This window comes from Oncorhynchus nerka, linkage group LG27 (genome assembly GCF_034236695.1).
Source record: "Oncorhynchus nerka isolate Pitt River linkage group LG27, Oner_Uvic_2.0, whole genome shotgun sequence".
Classification (NCBI taxonomy): domain Eukaryota; kingdom Metazoa; phylum Chordata; class Actinopteri; order Salmoniformes; family Salmonidae; genus Oncorhynchus; species Oncorhynchus nerka.
In genome coordinates, this window is record NC_088422.1 from 84,866,615 (window position 1) to 84,882,356 (window position 15,742).

The following is a 15,742-nucleotide window of genomic DNA, read 5'->3' on the forward strand; positions in this document are numbered from 1 at the left end:
CATAACTATCTAATAATATCATTAGATCAGTCTAATGTGGTTCTGTAGTAGATAACTATCTAATAATATCATTAGATCAGTCTGTGGTTCTGTAGTAGATAACTATCTAATAATATCATTAGATCAGTCTGTGGTTCTGTAGTAGATAACTATCTAATAATATCATTAGATCAGTCTAATGTGGTTCTGTAATACATAACTATCTAATAATATCATTAGATCAGTCTAATGTGGTTCTGTAATACATAACTATCTAATAATATCATTAGATCAGTCTAATGTGGTTCTGTAGTAGATAACTATCTAATAATATCATTAGATCAGTCTAATGTGGTTCTGTAGTAGATAACTATCTAATAATATCATTAGATCAGTCTGTGGTTCTGTAGTAGATAACTATCTAATAATATCATTAGATCAGTCTAATGTGGTTCTGTAGTAGATAACTATCTAATAATATCATTAGATCAGTCTGTGGTTCTGTAGTAGATAACTATCTAATAATATCATTAGATCAGTCTAATGTGGTTCTGTAATAGATAACTATCTAATAATATCATTAGATCAGTCTGTGGTTCTGTAGTAGATAACTATCTAATAATATCATTAGATCAGTCTAATGTGGTTCTGTAATACATAACTATCTAATAATATCATTAGATCAGTCTGTGGTTCTGTAGTAGATAACTATCTAATAATATCATTAGATCAGTCTAATGTGGTTCTGTAGTAGATAACTATCTAATAATATCATTAGATCAGTCTGTGGTTCTGTAATACATAACTATCTAATAATATCATTAGATCAGTCTAATGTGGTTCTGTAGTAGATAACTATCTAATAATATCATTAGATCAGTCTGTGGTTCTGTAGTAGATAACTATCTAATAATATCATTAGATCAGTCTAATGTGGTTCTGTAGTAGATAACTATCTAATAATATCATTAGATCAGTCTGTGGTTCTGTAAGTAGATAACTATCTAATAATATCATTAGATCAGTCTAATGTGGTTCTGTAATACATAACTATCTAATAATATCATTAGATCAGTCTAATGTGGTTCTGTAGTACATAACTATCTAATAATATCATTAGATCAGTCTAATGTGGTTCTGTAATACATAACTATCTAATAATATCATTAGATCAGTCTAATGTGGTTCTGTAGTAGATAACTATGATCTAATAATATCATTAGATCAGTCTAATGTGGTTCTGTAATACATAACTATCTAATAATATCATTAGATCAGTCTAATGTGGTTCTGTAGTAGATAACTATCTAATAATATCATTAGATCAGTCTGTGGTTCTGTAGTAGATAACTATCTAATAATATCATTAGATCAGTCTGTGGTTCTGTAGTAGATAACTATCTAATAATATCATTAGATCAGTCTAATGTGGTTCTGTAGTAGATAACTATCTAATAATATCATTAGATCAGTCTGTGGTTCTGTAGTAGATAACTATCTAATAATATTATTAGATCAGTCTAATGTGGTTCTGTAGTAGATAACTATCTAATAATATCATTAGATCAGTCTAATGTGGTTCTGTAATACATAACTATCTAATAATATCATTAGATCAGTCTAATGTGGTTCTGTAGTAGATAACTATCTAATAATATCATTAGATCAGTCTAATGTGGTTCTGTAGTAGATAACTATCTAATAATATCATTAGATCAGTCTGTGGTTCTGTAGTAGATAACTATCTAATAATATCATTAGATCAGTCTGTGGTTCTGTAGTAGATAACTATCTAATAATATCATTAGATCAGTCTAATGTGGTTCTGTAGTAGATAACTATCTAATAATATCATTAGATCAGTCTAATGTGGTTCTGTAGTAGATAACTATCTAATAATATCATTAGATCAGTCTAATGTGGTTCTGTAGTAGATAACTATCTAATAATATCATTAGATCAGTCTGTGGTTCTGTAATACATAACTATCTAATAATATCATTAGATCAGTCTAATGTGGTTCTGTAGTAGATAACTATCTAATAATATCATTAGATCAGTCTAATGTGGTTCTGTAGTAGATAACTATCTAATAATATCATTAGATCAGTCTAATGTGGTTCTGTAGTAGATAACTATCTAATAATATCATTAGATCAGTCTAATGTGGTTCTGTAATAATATCATAACTATCTAATAATATCATTAGATCAGTCTAATGTGGTTCTGTAGTAGATAACTATCTAATAATATCATTAGATCAGTCTAATGTGGTTCTGTAGTAGATAACTATCTAATAATATCATTAGATCAGTCTAATGTGGTTCTGTAGTAGATAACTATCTAATAATATCATTAGATCAGTCTAATGTGGTTCTGTAGTAGATAACTATCTAATAATATCATTAGATCAGTCTAATGTGGTTCTGTAATAGATAACTATCTAATAATATCATTAGATCAGTCTAATGTGGTTCTGTAATAGATAACTATCTAATAATATCATTAGATCAGTCTAATGTGGTTCTGTAGTAGATAACTATCTAATAATATCATTAGATCAGTCTAATGTGGTTCTGTAGTAGATAACTATCTAATAATATCATTAGATCAGTCTAATGTGGTTCTGTAGTAGATAACTATCTAATAATATCATTAGATCAGTCTAATGTGGTTCTGTAATACATAACTATCTAATAATATCATTAGATCAGTCTAATGTGGTTCTGTAATACATAACTATCTAATAATATCATTAGATCAGTCTAATGTGGTTCTGTAGTAGATAACTATCTAATAATATCATTAGATCAGTCTAATGTGGTTCTGTAGTAGATAACTATCTAATAATATCATTAGATCAGTCTAATGTGGTTCTGTAATACATAACTATCTAATAATATCATTAAAATCAAATCAAATCAAATTTTATTTGTCACATACACATGGTTAGCAGATGTTAATGCGAGTGTAGCGAAATGCTTGTGCTTCTAGTTCCGACAATGCAGTGATAACCAACAAGTAATCTAACTAACAATTCTAAAACTACTGTCTTATACACAGTGTAAGGGGATAAAGAATATGTACATAAGGATATATGAGTGAGTGATGGTACAGAGCAGCATACAGTAGATGGTATCGAGTACAGTATATACATATGAGATGAGTATGTAGACAAAGTAAACAAAGTGGCATAGTTAAAGTGGCTAGTGATACATGTATTACATAAGGATGCAGTCGATGATGTAGAGTACAGTATATACGTATGCATATGAGATGAATAATGTAGGGTAAGTAACATTATATAAGGTAGCATTGTTTAAAGTGGCTAGTGATATATTTACATCATTTCCCATCAATTCCCATTATTAAAGTGGCTGGAGTTGGGTCAGTGTCAATGACAGTGTGTTGGCAGCAGCCACTCAATGGTGGCTGTTTAACAGTCTGATAGCCTTGAGATAGAAGCTGTTTTTCAGTCTCTCAGTCCCAGCTTTGATGCACCTGTACTGACCTCGCCTTCTGGATGATAGCGGGGTGAACAGGCAGTGGTTCGGGTGGTTGATGTCCTTGATGATCTTTATGGCCTTCCTGTAACATCGGGTGGTGTAGGTGTCCTGGAGGGCAGGTAGTTTGCCCCCGGTGATGCGTTGTGCAGACCTCACTACCCTCTGGAGAGCCTTACGGTTGAGGGCGGAGCAGTTGCCGTACCAGGCGGTGATACAGCCCGCCAGGATGCTCTCGATTGTGCATCTGTAGAAGTTTGTGAGTGCTTTTGGTGACAAGCCGAATTTCTTCAGCCTCCTGAGGTTGAAGAGGCGCTGCTGCGCCTTCTTCACGACGCTGTCAGTGTGAGTGGACCAATTCAGTTTGTCTGTGATGTGTATGCCGAGGAACTTAAAACTTGCTACCCTCTCCACTACTGTTCCATCGATGTGGATAGGGGGTGTTCCCTCTGCTGTTTCCTGAAGTCCACAATCATCTCCTTAGTTTTGTTGACGTTGAGTGTGAGGTTATTTTCCTGACACCACACTCCGAGGGCCCTCACCTCCTCCCTGTAGGCCGTCTCGTCGTTGTTGGTAATCAAGCCTACCACTGTTGTGTCGTCCGCAAACTTGATGATTGAGTTGGAGGCGTGCGTGGCCACGCAGTCGTGGGTGAACAGGGAGTACAGGAGAGGGCTCAGAACGCACCTTGTGGGGCCCCGTGTTGAGGATCAGCGGGGAGGAGATGTTGTTGCCTACCCTCACCACCTGGGGCGGCCCGTCAGGAAGTCCAGTACCCAGTTGCACAGGGGGGTCGAGACCCAGGGTCTCGAGCTTGATGACGAGCTTGGAGGGTACTATGGTGTTGAATGCCGAGCTGTAGTCGATGAACAGCATTCTCACATAGGTATTCCTCTTGTCCAGGTGGGTTAGGGCAGTGTGCAGTGTGGTTGAGATTGCATCGTCTGTGGACCTATTTGGGCGGTAAGCAAATTGGAGTGGGTCTAGGGTGTCAGGTAGGGTGGAGGTGATATGGTCCTTGACTAGTCTCTCAAAGCACTTCATGATGACGGAAGTGAGTGCTACGGGCGGTAGTCGTTTAGCTCAGTTACCTTAGCTTTCTTGGGAACAGGAACAATGGTGGCCCTCTTGAAGCATGTGGGAACAGCAGACTGGTATAGGGATTGATTGAATATGTCCGTAAACACACCGGCCAGCTGGTCTGCGCATGCTCTGAGGGCGCGGCTGGGGATGCCGTCTGGGCCTGCAGCCTTGCGAGGGTTAACACGTTTAAATGTCTTACTCACCTCGGCTGCAGTGAAGGAGAGACCGCATGTTTTCGTTGCAGGCCGTGTCAGTGGCACTGTATTGTCCTCAAAGCGGGCAAAAAGTTATTTAGTCTGCCTGGGAGCAAGACATCCTGGTCCGTGACTGGGCTGGGTTTCTTCTTGTAGTCCGTGATTGACTGTAGACCCTGCCACATGCCTCTTGTGTCTGAGCCATTGAATTGAGATTCCACTTTGTCTCTGTACTGACGCTTAGCTTGTTTAATAGCCTTGCGGAGGGAATAGCTGCATTGTTTATATTCGGACATGTTACCAGACACCTTGCCCTGATTAAAAGCAGTGGTTCGTGCTTTCAGTTTCACGCGAATGCTGCCATCAATCCACGGTTTCTGGTTTGGGAATGTTTTTATCGTTGCTATGGGAACGACATCTTCGACGCACGTTCTAATGAACTCGCACACCGAATCAGCGTATTCGTCAATATTTTCATCTGACGCAATACGAAACATGTCCCAGTCCACGTGATGGAAGCAGTCTTGGAGTGTGGAGTCAGCTTGGTCTGACCAGCGTTGGACAGACCTCAGCGTGGGAGCCTCTTGTTTAAGTTTCTGCCTGTAGGCAGGGATCAACAAAATGGAGTCGTGGTCAGCTTTTCCGAAAGGGGGGCGGGGCAGGGCCTTATATGCGTCGCGGAAGTTAGAGTAACAATGATCCAAGGTTTTACCACCCCTGGTTGCGCAATCGATATGCTGATAAAATTTAGGGAGTCTTGTTTTCAGATTAGCTTTGTTAAAATCCCCAGCTACAATGAATGCAGCCTCCGGATAAATGGTTTCCAGTTTGCAAAGAGTTAAATAAAGTTCGTTCAGAGCCATCGATGTGTCTGCTTGGGGGGGGATATATACGGCTGTGATTATAATCGAAGAGAATTCTCTTGGAAGATAATGCGGTCTACATAGATCAGTCTAATGTGGTTCTGTAGTAGATAACTATCTAATAATATCATTAGATCAGTAGTAGATAACTATCTAATAATATCATTAGATCATGTGGTTCTGTAGTAGATAACTATCTAATAATATCATTAGATCAGTCTAATGTGGTTCTGTAGTAGATAACTATCTAATAATATCATTAGATCAGTCTGTGGTTCTGTAGTAGATAACTATCTAATAATATCATTAGATCAGTCTAATGTGGTTCTGATAACTATCTAATAATATCATTAGTAGATAACTATCTAATAATATCATTAGATCAGTCTGTAGGTTCTAGTAGTAGATAACTATCTAATAATATCATTTAGTGGTTCAGTCTGTGGTTCTGTAGTAGATAACTATCTAATAATATCATTAGATCAGTCTGTGGTTCTGTAATACATAACTATCTAATAATATCATTAGATCAGTCTAATGTGGTTCTGTAGTAGATAACTATCTAATAATATCATTAGATCAGTCTGTGGTTCTGTAATAGATAACTATCTAATAATATCATTAGATCAGTCTAATGTGGTTCTGTAATAGATAACTATCTAATAATATCATTAGATCAGTCTGTGGTTCTGTATCTAATAATATAGTAGATAACTATCTAATAATATCATTAGATCAGTCTAATGTGGTTCTGTAATAGATAACTATCTAATATCATTAGATCATCTGTGGTTCTGTTAGATCAGTCTCATGGTTCTGTGGTTAGATAACTATCTAATAATATCATTAGATCAGTCTGTGGTTCTGTAATACATAACTATCTAATAATATCATTAGATCAGTCTAATGTGGTTCTGTATCATTAGATAGTCTGGTTCTAATAATATCATTAGATCAGTCTGTGGTTCTGTAGTAGATAACTATCTAATAATATCATTAGATCAGTCTGTGGTTCTGTAGTAGATAACTATCTAATAATATCATTAGATCAGTCTAATGTGGTTCTGTAGTAGATAACTATCTAATAATATCATTAGATCAGTCTGTGGTTCTGTAGTACATAACTATCTAATAATATCATTAGATCAGTCTAATGGTTCTGTAATAGATAACTATCTAATAATATCATTAGATCAGTCTAATGTGGTTCTGTAGTAGATAACTATCTAATAATATCATTAGATCAGTCTAATGTGGTTCTGTAGTAGATAACTATCTAATAATATCATTAGATCAGTCTAATGTGGTTCTGTAATACATAACTATCTAATAATATCATTAGATCAGTCTAATGTGGTTCTGTAATACATAACTATCTAATAATATCATTAGATCAGTCTAATGTGGTTCTGTAGTAGATAACTATCTAATAATATCATTAGATCAGTCTGTGGTTCTGTAGTAGACAACTATCTAATAATATCATTAGATCAGTCTGTGGTTCTGTAGTAGATAACTATCTAATAATATCATTAGATCAGTCTAATGTGGTTCTGTAGTAGATAACTATCTAATAATATCATTAGATCAGTCTAATGTGGTTCTGTAGTAGATAACTATCTAATAATATCATTAGATCAGTCTAATGTGGTTCTGTAGTAGATAACTATCTAATAATATCATTAGATCAGTCTGTGGTTCTGTAATACATAACTATCTAATAATATCATTAGATCAGTCTGTGGTTCTGTAATACATAACTATCTAATAATATCATTAGATCAGTCTGTGGTTCTGTAATACATAACTATCTAATAATATCATTAGATCAGTCTGTGGTTCTGTAATACATAACTATCTAATAATATCATTAGATCAGTCTAATGTGGTTCTGTAGTAGATAACTATCTAATAATATCATTAGATCAGTCTAATGTGGTTCTGTAGTAGATAACTATCTAATAATATCATTAGATCAGTCTGTGGTTCTGTAATACATAACTATCTAATAATATCATTAGATCAGTCTAATGCTGTTCTGTGTTGTACAAAGACATTATATTTATTCAAGCCTTCATTTGACCTATCAGTAGTGTGTTCTGTAAAAATGTAATTACATGAAATGTATTATATAAATATGTCTGTCTATTTCCCTCTCTCCTCTAGGTGTGTCCTCTCTGATTGCTCTGGTTCAGTCAGCTCAGGGCGAGGATCAGCCCAAGCTCAACGTGTTGCTGTGTGAGGCTGTGGTGGCAGTTTACCTGTCCCTGCTCATCCATGGGCTGGGCATGCACGCTGGCAACGAACTGTTCCGCCTCGCTGCTCACCCCCTCAGCAACAAGATGTGGGCGGCCGTGTTTGGGGGTGGGGCTAAAATCATCATCAAACCCAAACGGAACGCTGAGATCACTCCAGGTAACTTAGTAGACCTCTCGGTTTGTAACCCCTGACCTCCTTTCTACCTCTCTCCTCCTTTCTACCTCTCTCCTCCTTTCTACCTCTCTCCTCCTTTCTACCTCTCTCCTCCTCTCTTTCTCTCTACCTCTCTCCTCCTCTCTCCTCCTCTCTACCTCCTCTCTACATCTCTCTACCTCCTCTCTACATCTCTCCTCTCTACCTCCTCTCTACCTCCACTCTAATACTCTCTACCTCCTCTCTACCTCCTCTCTACTTCTCTCTACCTCCTCTCTACTTCTCTCTACCTCCTCTCTACCTCTCCTCCCTCCTCTCTCTGAGGCTCCTCTCTTTACCTGTCCCTGCTCATCTCTCCTCTCTACCTCCTCTCTACCTCTCTCCTCCTCTCCTCCTCTCTACCTCCTCTCTACCTCCTCTCTACCTCTCTCTCTACCTCTCTCCTCCTCTACCTCTCTCCTCCTCTCCTCCTCTCTGTCTCTCTACCCCTCTCCTCTCTACCTCCCCCTCCTCTCTACCTCCCCTCCCTCTACCTCCTCTCTACCTCTCTCCTCCTCTCTCCCTCTCTCTCTACCTCTCCTCCTCTCTCTCTCTTTCTCTCTCTCTCTTTATCTTCTCTCTACCTCTCTTTCTCTCTCTACCTCTTTCTCTCTACCTCTCTCTTTCTCTCTATCTCTACCCCTCTCTCCCTCTCTTTCTCTCTATCTCTACCCCTCTCTACCTCTCTTTCTCTCTACCTCTCCTCCTCTCTCTCTCTCTCTCTACCTCTCCTCCTCTCTCTCTCTCTTTCTCTCTCTCTCTTTATCTTCTCTCTACCTCTCTTTCTCTCTCTACCTCTTTCTCTCTACCTCTCTCTTTCTCTCTACCTCTACTCCTCTCTACCTCTACTTCTCTCTACCTCTACTCCTCTCTACCTCTACTTCTCTCTACCTGTACTCCTCTCTACCTCTTTCTCGCTACTTCTCTCTTTCTCTATACCTCTACTCCTCTATACCTCTACTCCTCTATACCTCTACTCCTCTCTACCTGTACTCCTCTCTACCTTTCTCTTTCTCGCTACTTCTCTCTTTCTCTATACCTCTACTCCTCTATACCTCTACTCCTCTCTACCTCTACTTATCTCTACCTGTACTCCTCTCTACCTTTCTCTTTCTCGCTACTTCTCTCTTTCTCTATAGCTCTACTCCTCTCTACCTCTACTCCTCTCTACCTCTACTCCTCTCTACCTCTACTCCTCTCTACCTCTCTCAACCTCTCTGCTCTACCCATTTGTTTATCCTTTGTGTTCTGTCCTCTGTTTTCTGTCTCCCCTCATCTCTCTCCTATCTGTCCCCTGTTGTAACATTCTACTTAACCTTTACCTTTCATTCTCTTCCCTACTCCCTCCCCCTCCCTTGTTTCACCCCCCTTTTTTACTCATGCCTGAGGCTGGGAAATCAGACGCAAGCCCCTCCTCCCTCCCATGACTTGCCAGACATACATAACTCCTCCTCCCCTCTCCACTGTGCCAGTTGATATTGAGGCAGGTAGGCCTGAGCAGGGTCCTCCCCCCAGCCCCAGTGTCTCCCAGCCCTTCCACACTGATTCAGGGGACACAGCAGCACCTAGTTGTGAGTAACAGAGCTCCAGTGGGTTTGCAGTGCTGGGTGCAGTGATAAACTACCTGGTTTTGCGGTGTGGTATTGCAGTGCAGTAAATGCCACTAATGTGGTTTCCCCACTCTGTGTTCCTCAGAAAGTTAGCTGGTCTTTTCTGTAAGGATACTATTCGTTGGAAGTTCATGGTTCTCTGAACGGACAGAAATAGATCTGTCTCTCTCTGTTATTGTGTGCTGTGGTCTCATCTCATTGTATCGTGCACCTGAGTGTGTGTTTATGCAGGTGTGTTTGTGCAGGTGTGTGTGCATGTTTTCCATCTCATTGTGTCATCTCTATCTGTCTGTCACCATAGCAGCAGCAGCAGGTAAAGCTAGAACGGACTCGTCATCATCAGTGACCTCTGAACCTGACTCAGGGACTAAGGCTAAACCAGGTACTCACTGTGTTTCAGGTCTGGGTTAACTAACAGTGCATTTCCACATAACACGATAATTCGATAGCCATGCTTGCTTTGTCCTCATGTGGGTGCTAGCAAGCAGGCTAGGTATCAACAGCCAATCCAGTAGGGGGTGGAAGCTTGAGTGAACTTCGACTGGTCAATAGCATTGGTATATCGCGGAGTATTTGCATACATTTCAGCTTTCGCCAACTTTGTTCCAGCCGTATTCATGCTGGCATCCACCAACCCTCCCCCCGACCACTTCACTTCCCTACATGGAAAATGAATGGGGCACCGTTGTTTCATCGCCCCCATCGTGTTAGGTGGAAATGCACTGTAAGGTTTAACCAGGTACTCACTGCTTCAGGCCTGGCTTAACTAAAGCTAAACCAGGTACGCTCACTGTGCTTCAGGCCTGGCTTAACTAAAGCTAAACCAGGTACGCTCACTGTGCTTCAGGCCTGGCTTAACTAAAGCTAAACCAGGTACACTCACTGGGCTATAGGTCTGCCTTAACTAAGGGTAAACCAGGCACACTCACTGGCTATAGGTCTGCCTGAACTAAGGGTAAACCAGGTACACTCACTGGGCTATAGATCTGCCTTAACGAAGGGTAAACCAGGTACACTCACTGGGCTATAGGTCTGCCTTAACTAAGGGTAAACCAGGTACACTCACTGGGCTATAGGTCTGCCTTAACTAAGGGTAAACCAGGTACACTCACTGGGCTATAGATCTGCCTTAACTAAGGGTAAACCAGGTACACTCACTGGCTATAGGTCTGCCTTAACTAAGGGTAGACCAGGTACACTCACTGGGCTAAGGGTAAACCAGGTACACTCACTGGGCTATAGGTCTGCCTTAACTAAGGGTAAACCAGGTACTCTAACTGGGCTAAGGGTAAACCAGGTACTCTAACTGTGATAAGGGTAAACCAGGTACGCTCACTGGGCTATAGGTCTGCCTTAACTAAGGGTAAACCAGGTACTCTAACTGGGCTATAGGTCTGCCTGAACTAAGGGTAAACCAGGTACACTCACTGGGCTATAGGTCTGCCTTAACTAAGGGTAAACCAGGTACACTCACTGGGCTATAGGTCTGCCTTAACTAAGGGTAAACCAGGTACACTCACTGGGCTATAGATCTGCCTTAACTAAGGGTAAACCAGGTACTCTAACTGGGCTAAGGGTAAACCAGGTACTCTAACTGTGATAAGGGTAAACCAGGTACGCTCACTGGGCTATAGATCTGCCTTAACTAAGGGTAAACCAGGTACTCTAACTGGGCTAAGGGTAAACCAGGTACTCTAACTGTGATAAGGGTAAACCAGGTACGCTCACTGGGCTATAGGTCTGCCTTAACTAAGGGTAAACCAGGTACTCTAACTGGGCTAAGGGTAAACCAGGTACTCTAACTGGGATAAGGGTAAACCAGGTACGCTCACTGGGCTATAGGTCTGCCTTAACTAAGGGTAAACCAGGTACTCTAACTGGGCTAAGGGTAAACCAGGTACTCTAACTGGGATAAGGGTAAACCAGGTACGCTCACTGGGCTATAGGTCTGCCTTAACTAAGGGTAAACCAGGTACACTCACTGGGCTATAGGTCTGCCTTAACTAAGGGTAAACCAGGTACACTCACTGGGCTATAGATCTGCCTTAACTAAGGGTAAACCAGGTACACTCACTGGCTATAGGTCTGCCTTAACTAAGGGTAAACCAGGTACACTCACTGGGCTAAGGGTAAACCAGGTACACTCACTGGGCTATAGGTCTGCCTTAACTAAGGGTAAACCAGGTACTCTAACTGGGCTAAGGGTAAACCAGGTACTCTAACTGTGATAAGGGTAAACCAGGTACGCTCACTGGGCTATAGGTCTGCCTTAACTAAGGGTAAACCAGGTACTCTAACTGGGATAAGGGTAAACCAGGTACGCTCACTGGGCTATAGGTCTGCCTGAACTAAGGGTAAACCAGGTACACTCACTGGGCTATAGGTCTGCCTTAACTAAGATTAAACCAGGTACACTCACTGGGCTATAGGTCTGCCTTAACTAAGGGTAAACCAGGTACACTCACTGGGCTATAGGTCTGCCTTAACTAAGGGTAAACCAGGTACACTCACTGGGCTATAGGTCTGCCTTAACTAAGGGTAAACCAGGTACACTCACTGGGCTATAGGTCTGCCTTAACTAAGGGTAAACCAGGTACACTCACTGGGCTATAGGTCTGCCTTAACTAAGATTAAACCAGGTACACTCACTGGGCTATAGGTCTGCCTTAACTACGGGTAAACCAGGTACACTCACTGGGCTATAGGTCTGCCTTAACTAAGGGTAGACCAGGTACACTCACTGGGCTATAGGTCTGCCTTAACTAAGATTAAACCAGGTACACTCACTGGGCTATAGGTCTGTCTTAACTAAGGGTAAACCAGGTACATGGGGCGGCAGGGTAGCCTAGTGGTTAGATCATTGGACTAATAACCAAAAGGTTGCAAGTTCAAATCCCCGAGCTGACAAGGTTACAAATCTGTCGTTCTGCCCATGAACAGGCAGTTAACCCACTGTTTCTAGGCTGTCATTGAAAATAAGAATTTATTCTTAACTGACTTGCCTAGTTAAATAAATGTAAAAAATGTAAAACACTAACTGGGCTGTATAGTAATGTCTGGAATGGAATGAATGGTTCCTATGTGTTTGATTCTATTCCATTATTTCCATTCCAGCCATTATTATGATCCCTCCTCCCCTCACCAGCCTCCACTGCCTGGGTGATCTAGTGTGGATCAGTAGTATCCGTGATGGTGTACTGTAGTAACTGTGTTGTTCCTCCATTATTATGATCCGTCCTCCCTCACCAGCCTCCACTGCCTGGGTGATCTAGTGTGGATCAGTAGTATCCGTGATGGTGTACTGTAGTAACTGTGTTGTTCCTCCATTATTATGAGCCGTCCTCCCCTCACCAGCCTCCACTGCCTGGGTGATCTAGTGTGGATCAGTAGTATCCGTGATGGTGTACTGTAGTAACTGTGTTGTTCCTCCATTATTATGAGCCGTCCTCCCCTCACCAGCCTCCACTGCCTGGGTGATCTAGTGTGGATCAGTAGTATCCGTGATGGTGTACTGTAGTAACTGTGTTGTTCCTCCATTATTATGAGCCGTCCTCCCCTCACCAGCCTCCACTGCCTGGGTGATCTAGTGTGGATCAGTAGTATCCGTGATGGTGTACTGTAGTAACCGTGTTGGTCCTCCATTAGTATGTTAGTTACTAGCATGTGATTGTGGTATTGTAGTTAGGTGCTTGATGAAAGCAACACAACTGTAATTCAACATATTTATTATTACTTATTAGATGTGACGGTAGACAAACTAATTCTGAACATCAGTTCTTCTGAAAACTGTTTTGGAACCAACCTGTAGTGATCAGACATTATTAGCAGATTGTGTTAAATAAATCAATGTGCTTTTGTGTTCACATTTAGACTTGATAACTTTTCTTTGAAGTCAAGTGTTCTTTCAGGATGTGGGTGAAAGGGGGAGGAGTGGAGAAGTGGGGAGAGGAAAAGAGGCTTGGAGAGGATGTGGAGAGGAGAGAACAGCGGAGAGGAGAGGGGGAGAGGAGAGGAGAGGAGAGAACAGCGGAGAGGAGAGGAGAGAACAGCGGAGAGGGGGAGAGGAGAGGAGAGGAGAGGAAAGGAGAGGAGGAAAAGAGGCTGGGAGAGGATGTGGAGAGGAGAGGAGGGGAGAGAAGGGTGGAGGAGAAGAGGCTGGTTTTGGGAGGATGTGGAGAGGAGAGAACAGAGGAAAGGAGGGGAGAGGAGGAAAAGAGGCTGGTGCCACACACACACACACACACACACACCCACCCACCCTCTGGAGAGCTGAGATATAAGGGTCCTTGGTCTCTCTCTGTTGTATACCAGGTCACAAGCCATGCAGATTACCCTCAAGGACTCAGAAGCCTTTCAACCAGCAGACAGACGTTGATTAGAATATTATTAGAAACCTCTGGTCATATAACCATTCATAACCATTCATAACCATTCTAACCAGTCTCATCATGATATATAGTATAATGAGTTATTGTGATCACCTTGACTGTATTGTCTAGTAGTAGTCTGACGTGTGTGTGTGTTGTACGTGTGTGTGTGTCTTGTACGTGTGTGTTGTACGTGTGTGTGTGTGTGTGTTGTTCCGTGTGTGTGTGTTGTACGTGTGTGTGTGTCTTGTGTGCGTCTTACGCTGTTGTCTTGGTTTGTCTCTCGTCTCAGTGGTTCCAGAGGTCACCCAGGATAACGGTCCAGGTTTGTGTTAAAACGTCTGTGTCTGTCGTGTCCGCTCTCCTCTGTATGTGTTTCTGTGTCTCTCCATGTCTTGGGCCCAGAGTTTACCATAACCATGTGACCTGACCAGGAAGACGCTGGGCCCTAATGCTAACACAGATGCTGTGCAGGGTTGCTGGAGTCAATAATCAGTTCAGTCAATTCAGTATGTTTCCTGAATTGAAAGGGAATTGAGCCTAAACCCTGGTGCTGTGCCTTCCACCTGTACCCCCTAACCTCCCCTGGGCTCTACTGGGTGATGAAGACGATTATGAGTGATCAACTCCTCTTCATCTCTTACAAGGCAGCAGTCATGTAAAAATGTTTCTATAAAAAAAAACATATGTACTAACAATCTCTCTCCCACACCCACCATCCCCTCCCCCAGCCGTGCCAGCCCCTCCCCCGGCAGAGGATGTGGATCGACTCAGACGACGGTTTAATATGAGGATGCTGGTTCCTGGTCGTCCAGTAAAGGAGGTCCCTGCCACCCCCCCTCCCGTCCCTGCAGAGAGACCCGCCTACAGGGAGAAGTTCATTCCTCCAGAGCTCAGCATGTGGGACTACTTTGTGGCCAAAGTAAGGCGTGATGCTGCTCCGCACAACATCACTGTATACATACGCTCACTGACAAACCATTTGTTGGTACATACAGTCATTAAAACATCAAAATAGACACAAACAAATAAGCTGTCCTCTCTCTCTCTCCTCCTCTCTCTCCTCCTCTCTCTCCTCCTCCCTCTTCTCTCTCTCTCCTCCCTCTCCTCCTCCCTCTCCTCTCTCTCTCCTCCTCCCTCTCCTCTCTCTCTCCTCCCTCTTCTCTCTCTCTCCTCCCTCTCCTCCTCCCTCTCCTCTCTCTCCTCCTCCCTCTCCTCTCTCTCTCCTCCTCCCTCTCCTCTCTCTCTCCTCCTCCCTCTTCTCTCTCTCCTCCCTCCCTCCTCCCTCTTCTCTCTCTCTCCTCTCCTCCCTCTCTCTCTCTCCTCCTCCCTCTCTCTCTCTCTCTCTCTCTCTCTCCTCCCTCTCTCTCTCTCCTCCTCCTCTCTCCTCCTCCCTCTCCTCTCCCTCTCTCCTCCTCCTCCTCCCTCTCCCTCTCCTCTCCTCCTCCTCCTCCTCTCCTCCTCTCCTCCTCCTCCCTCTCTCTCTCTCTCCTCCCTCTCCTCTCCTCTCTCCTCTCCTCCCTCTCCTCCTCCTCCTCTCCCTCTCCTCCTCCCTCTCCTCTCTCTCTCTCCTCCCTCTCCTCTCTCTCTCCTCTCCTCCTCCTCTCCTCCTCCCTCCCCTCCCTCTCCTCCTCCCTCCTCCCTCTCCTCCTCCCTCTCCTCTCTCTCTCTCTCTCCTCCCTCTCCTCCTCC

The 15,742-nt window shown here is 42.4% G+C and overlaps 1 protein-coding gene across 1 annotated transcript in view; it reads left to right on the forward strand.

Annotated features, from left to right (window-relative positions):
- Nucleotides 1-15,742, forward strand: part of dmxl2 (Dmx-like 2) — a 145,873-nt gene that overhangs the window by 56,341 nt on the left and 73,790 nt on the right. The window contains 4 exon segments of the mRNA XM_065011174.1: nt 7,789-8,037; nt 9,985-10,065; nt 14,343-14,375; nt 14,782-14,972. Coding sequence (XP_064867246.1) covers nt 7,789-8,037; nt 9,985-10,065; nt 14,343-14,375; nt 14,782-14,972 — 554 coding nt within the window.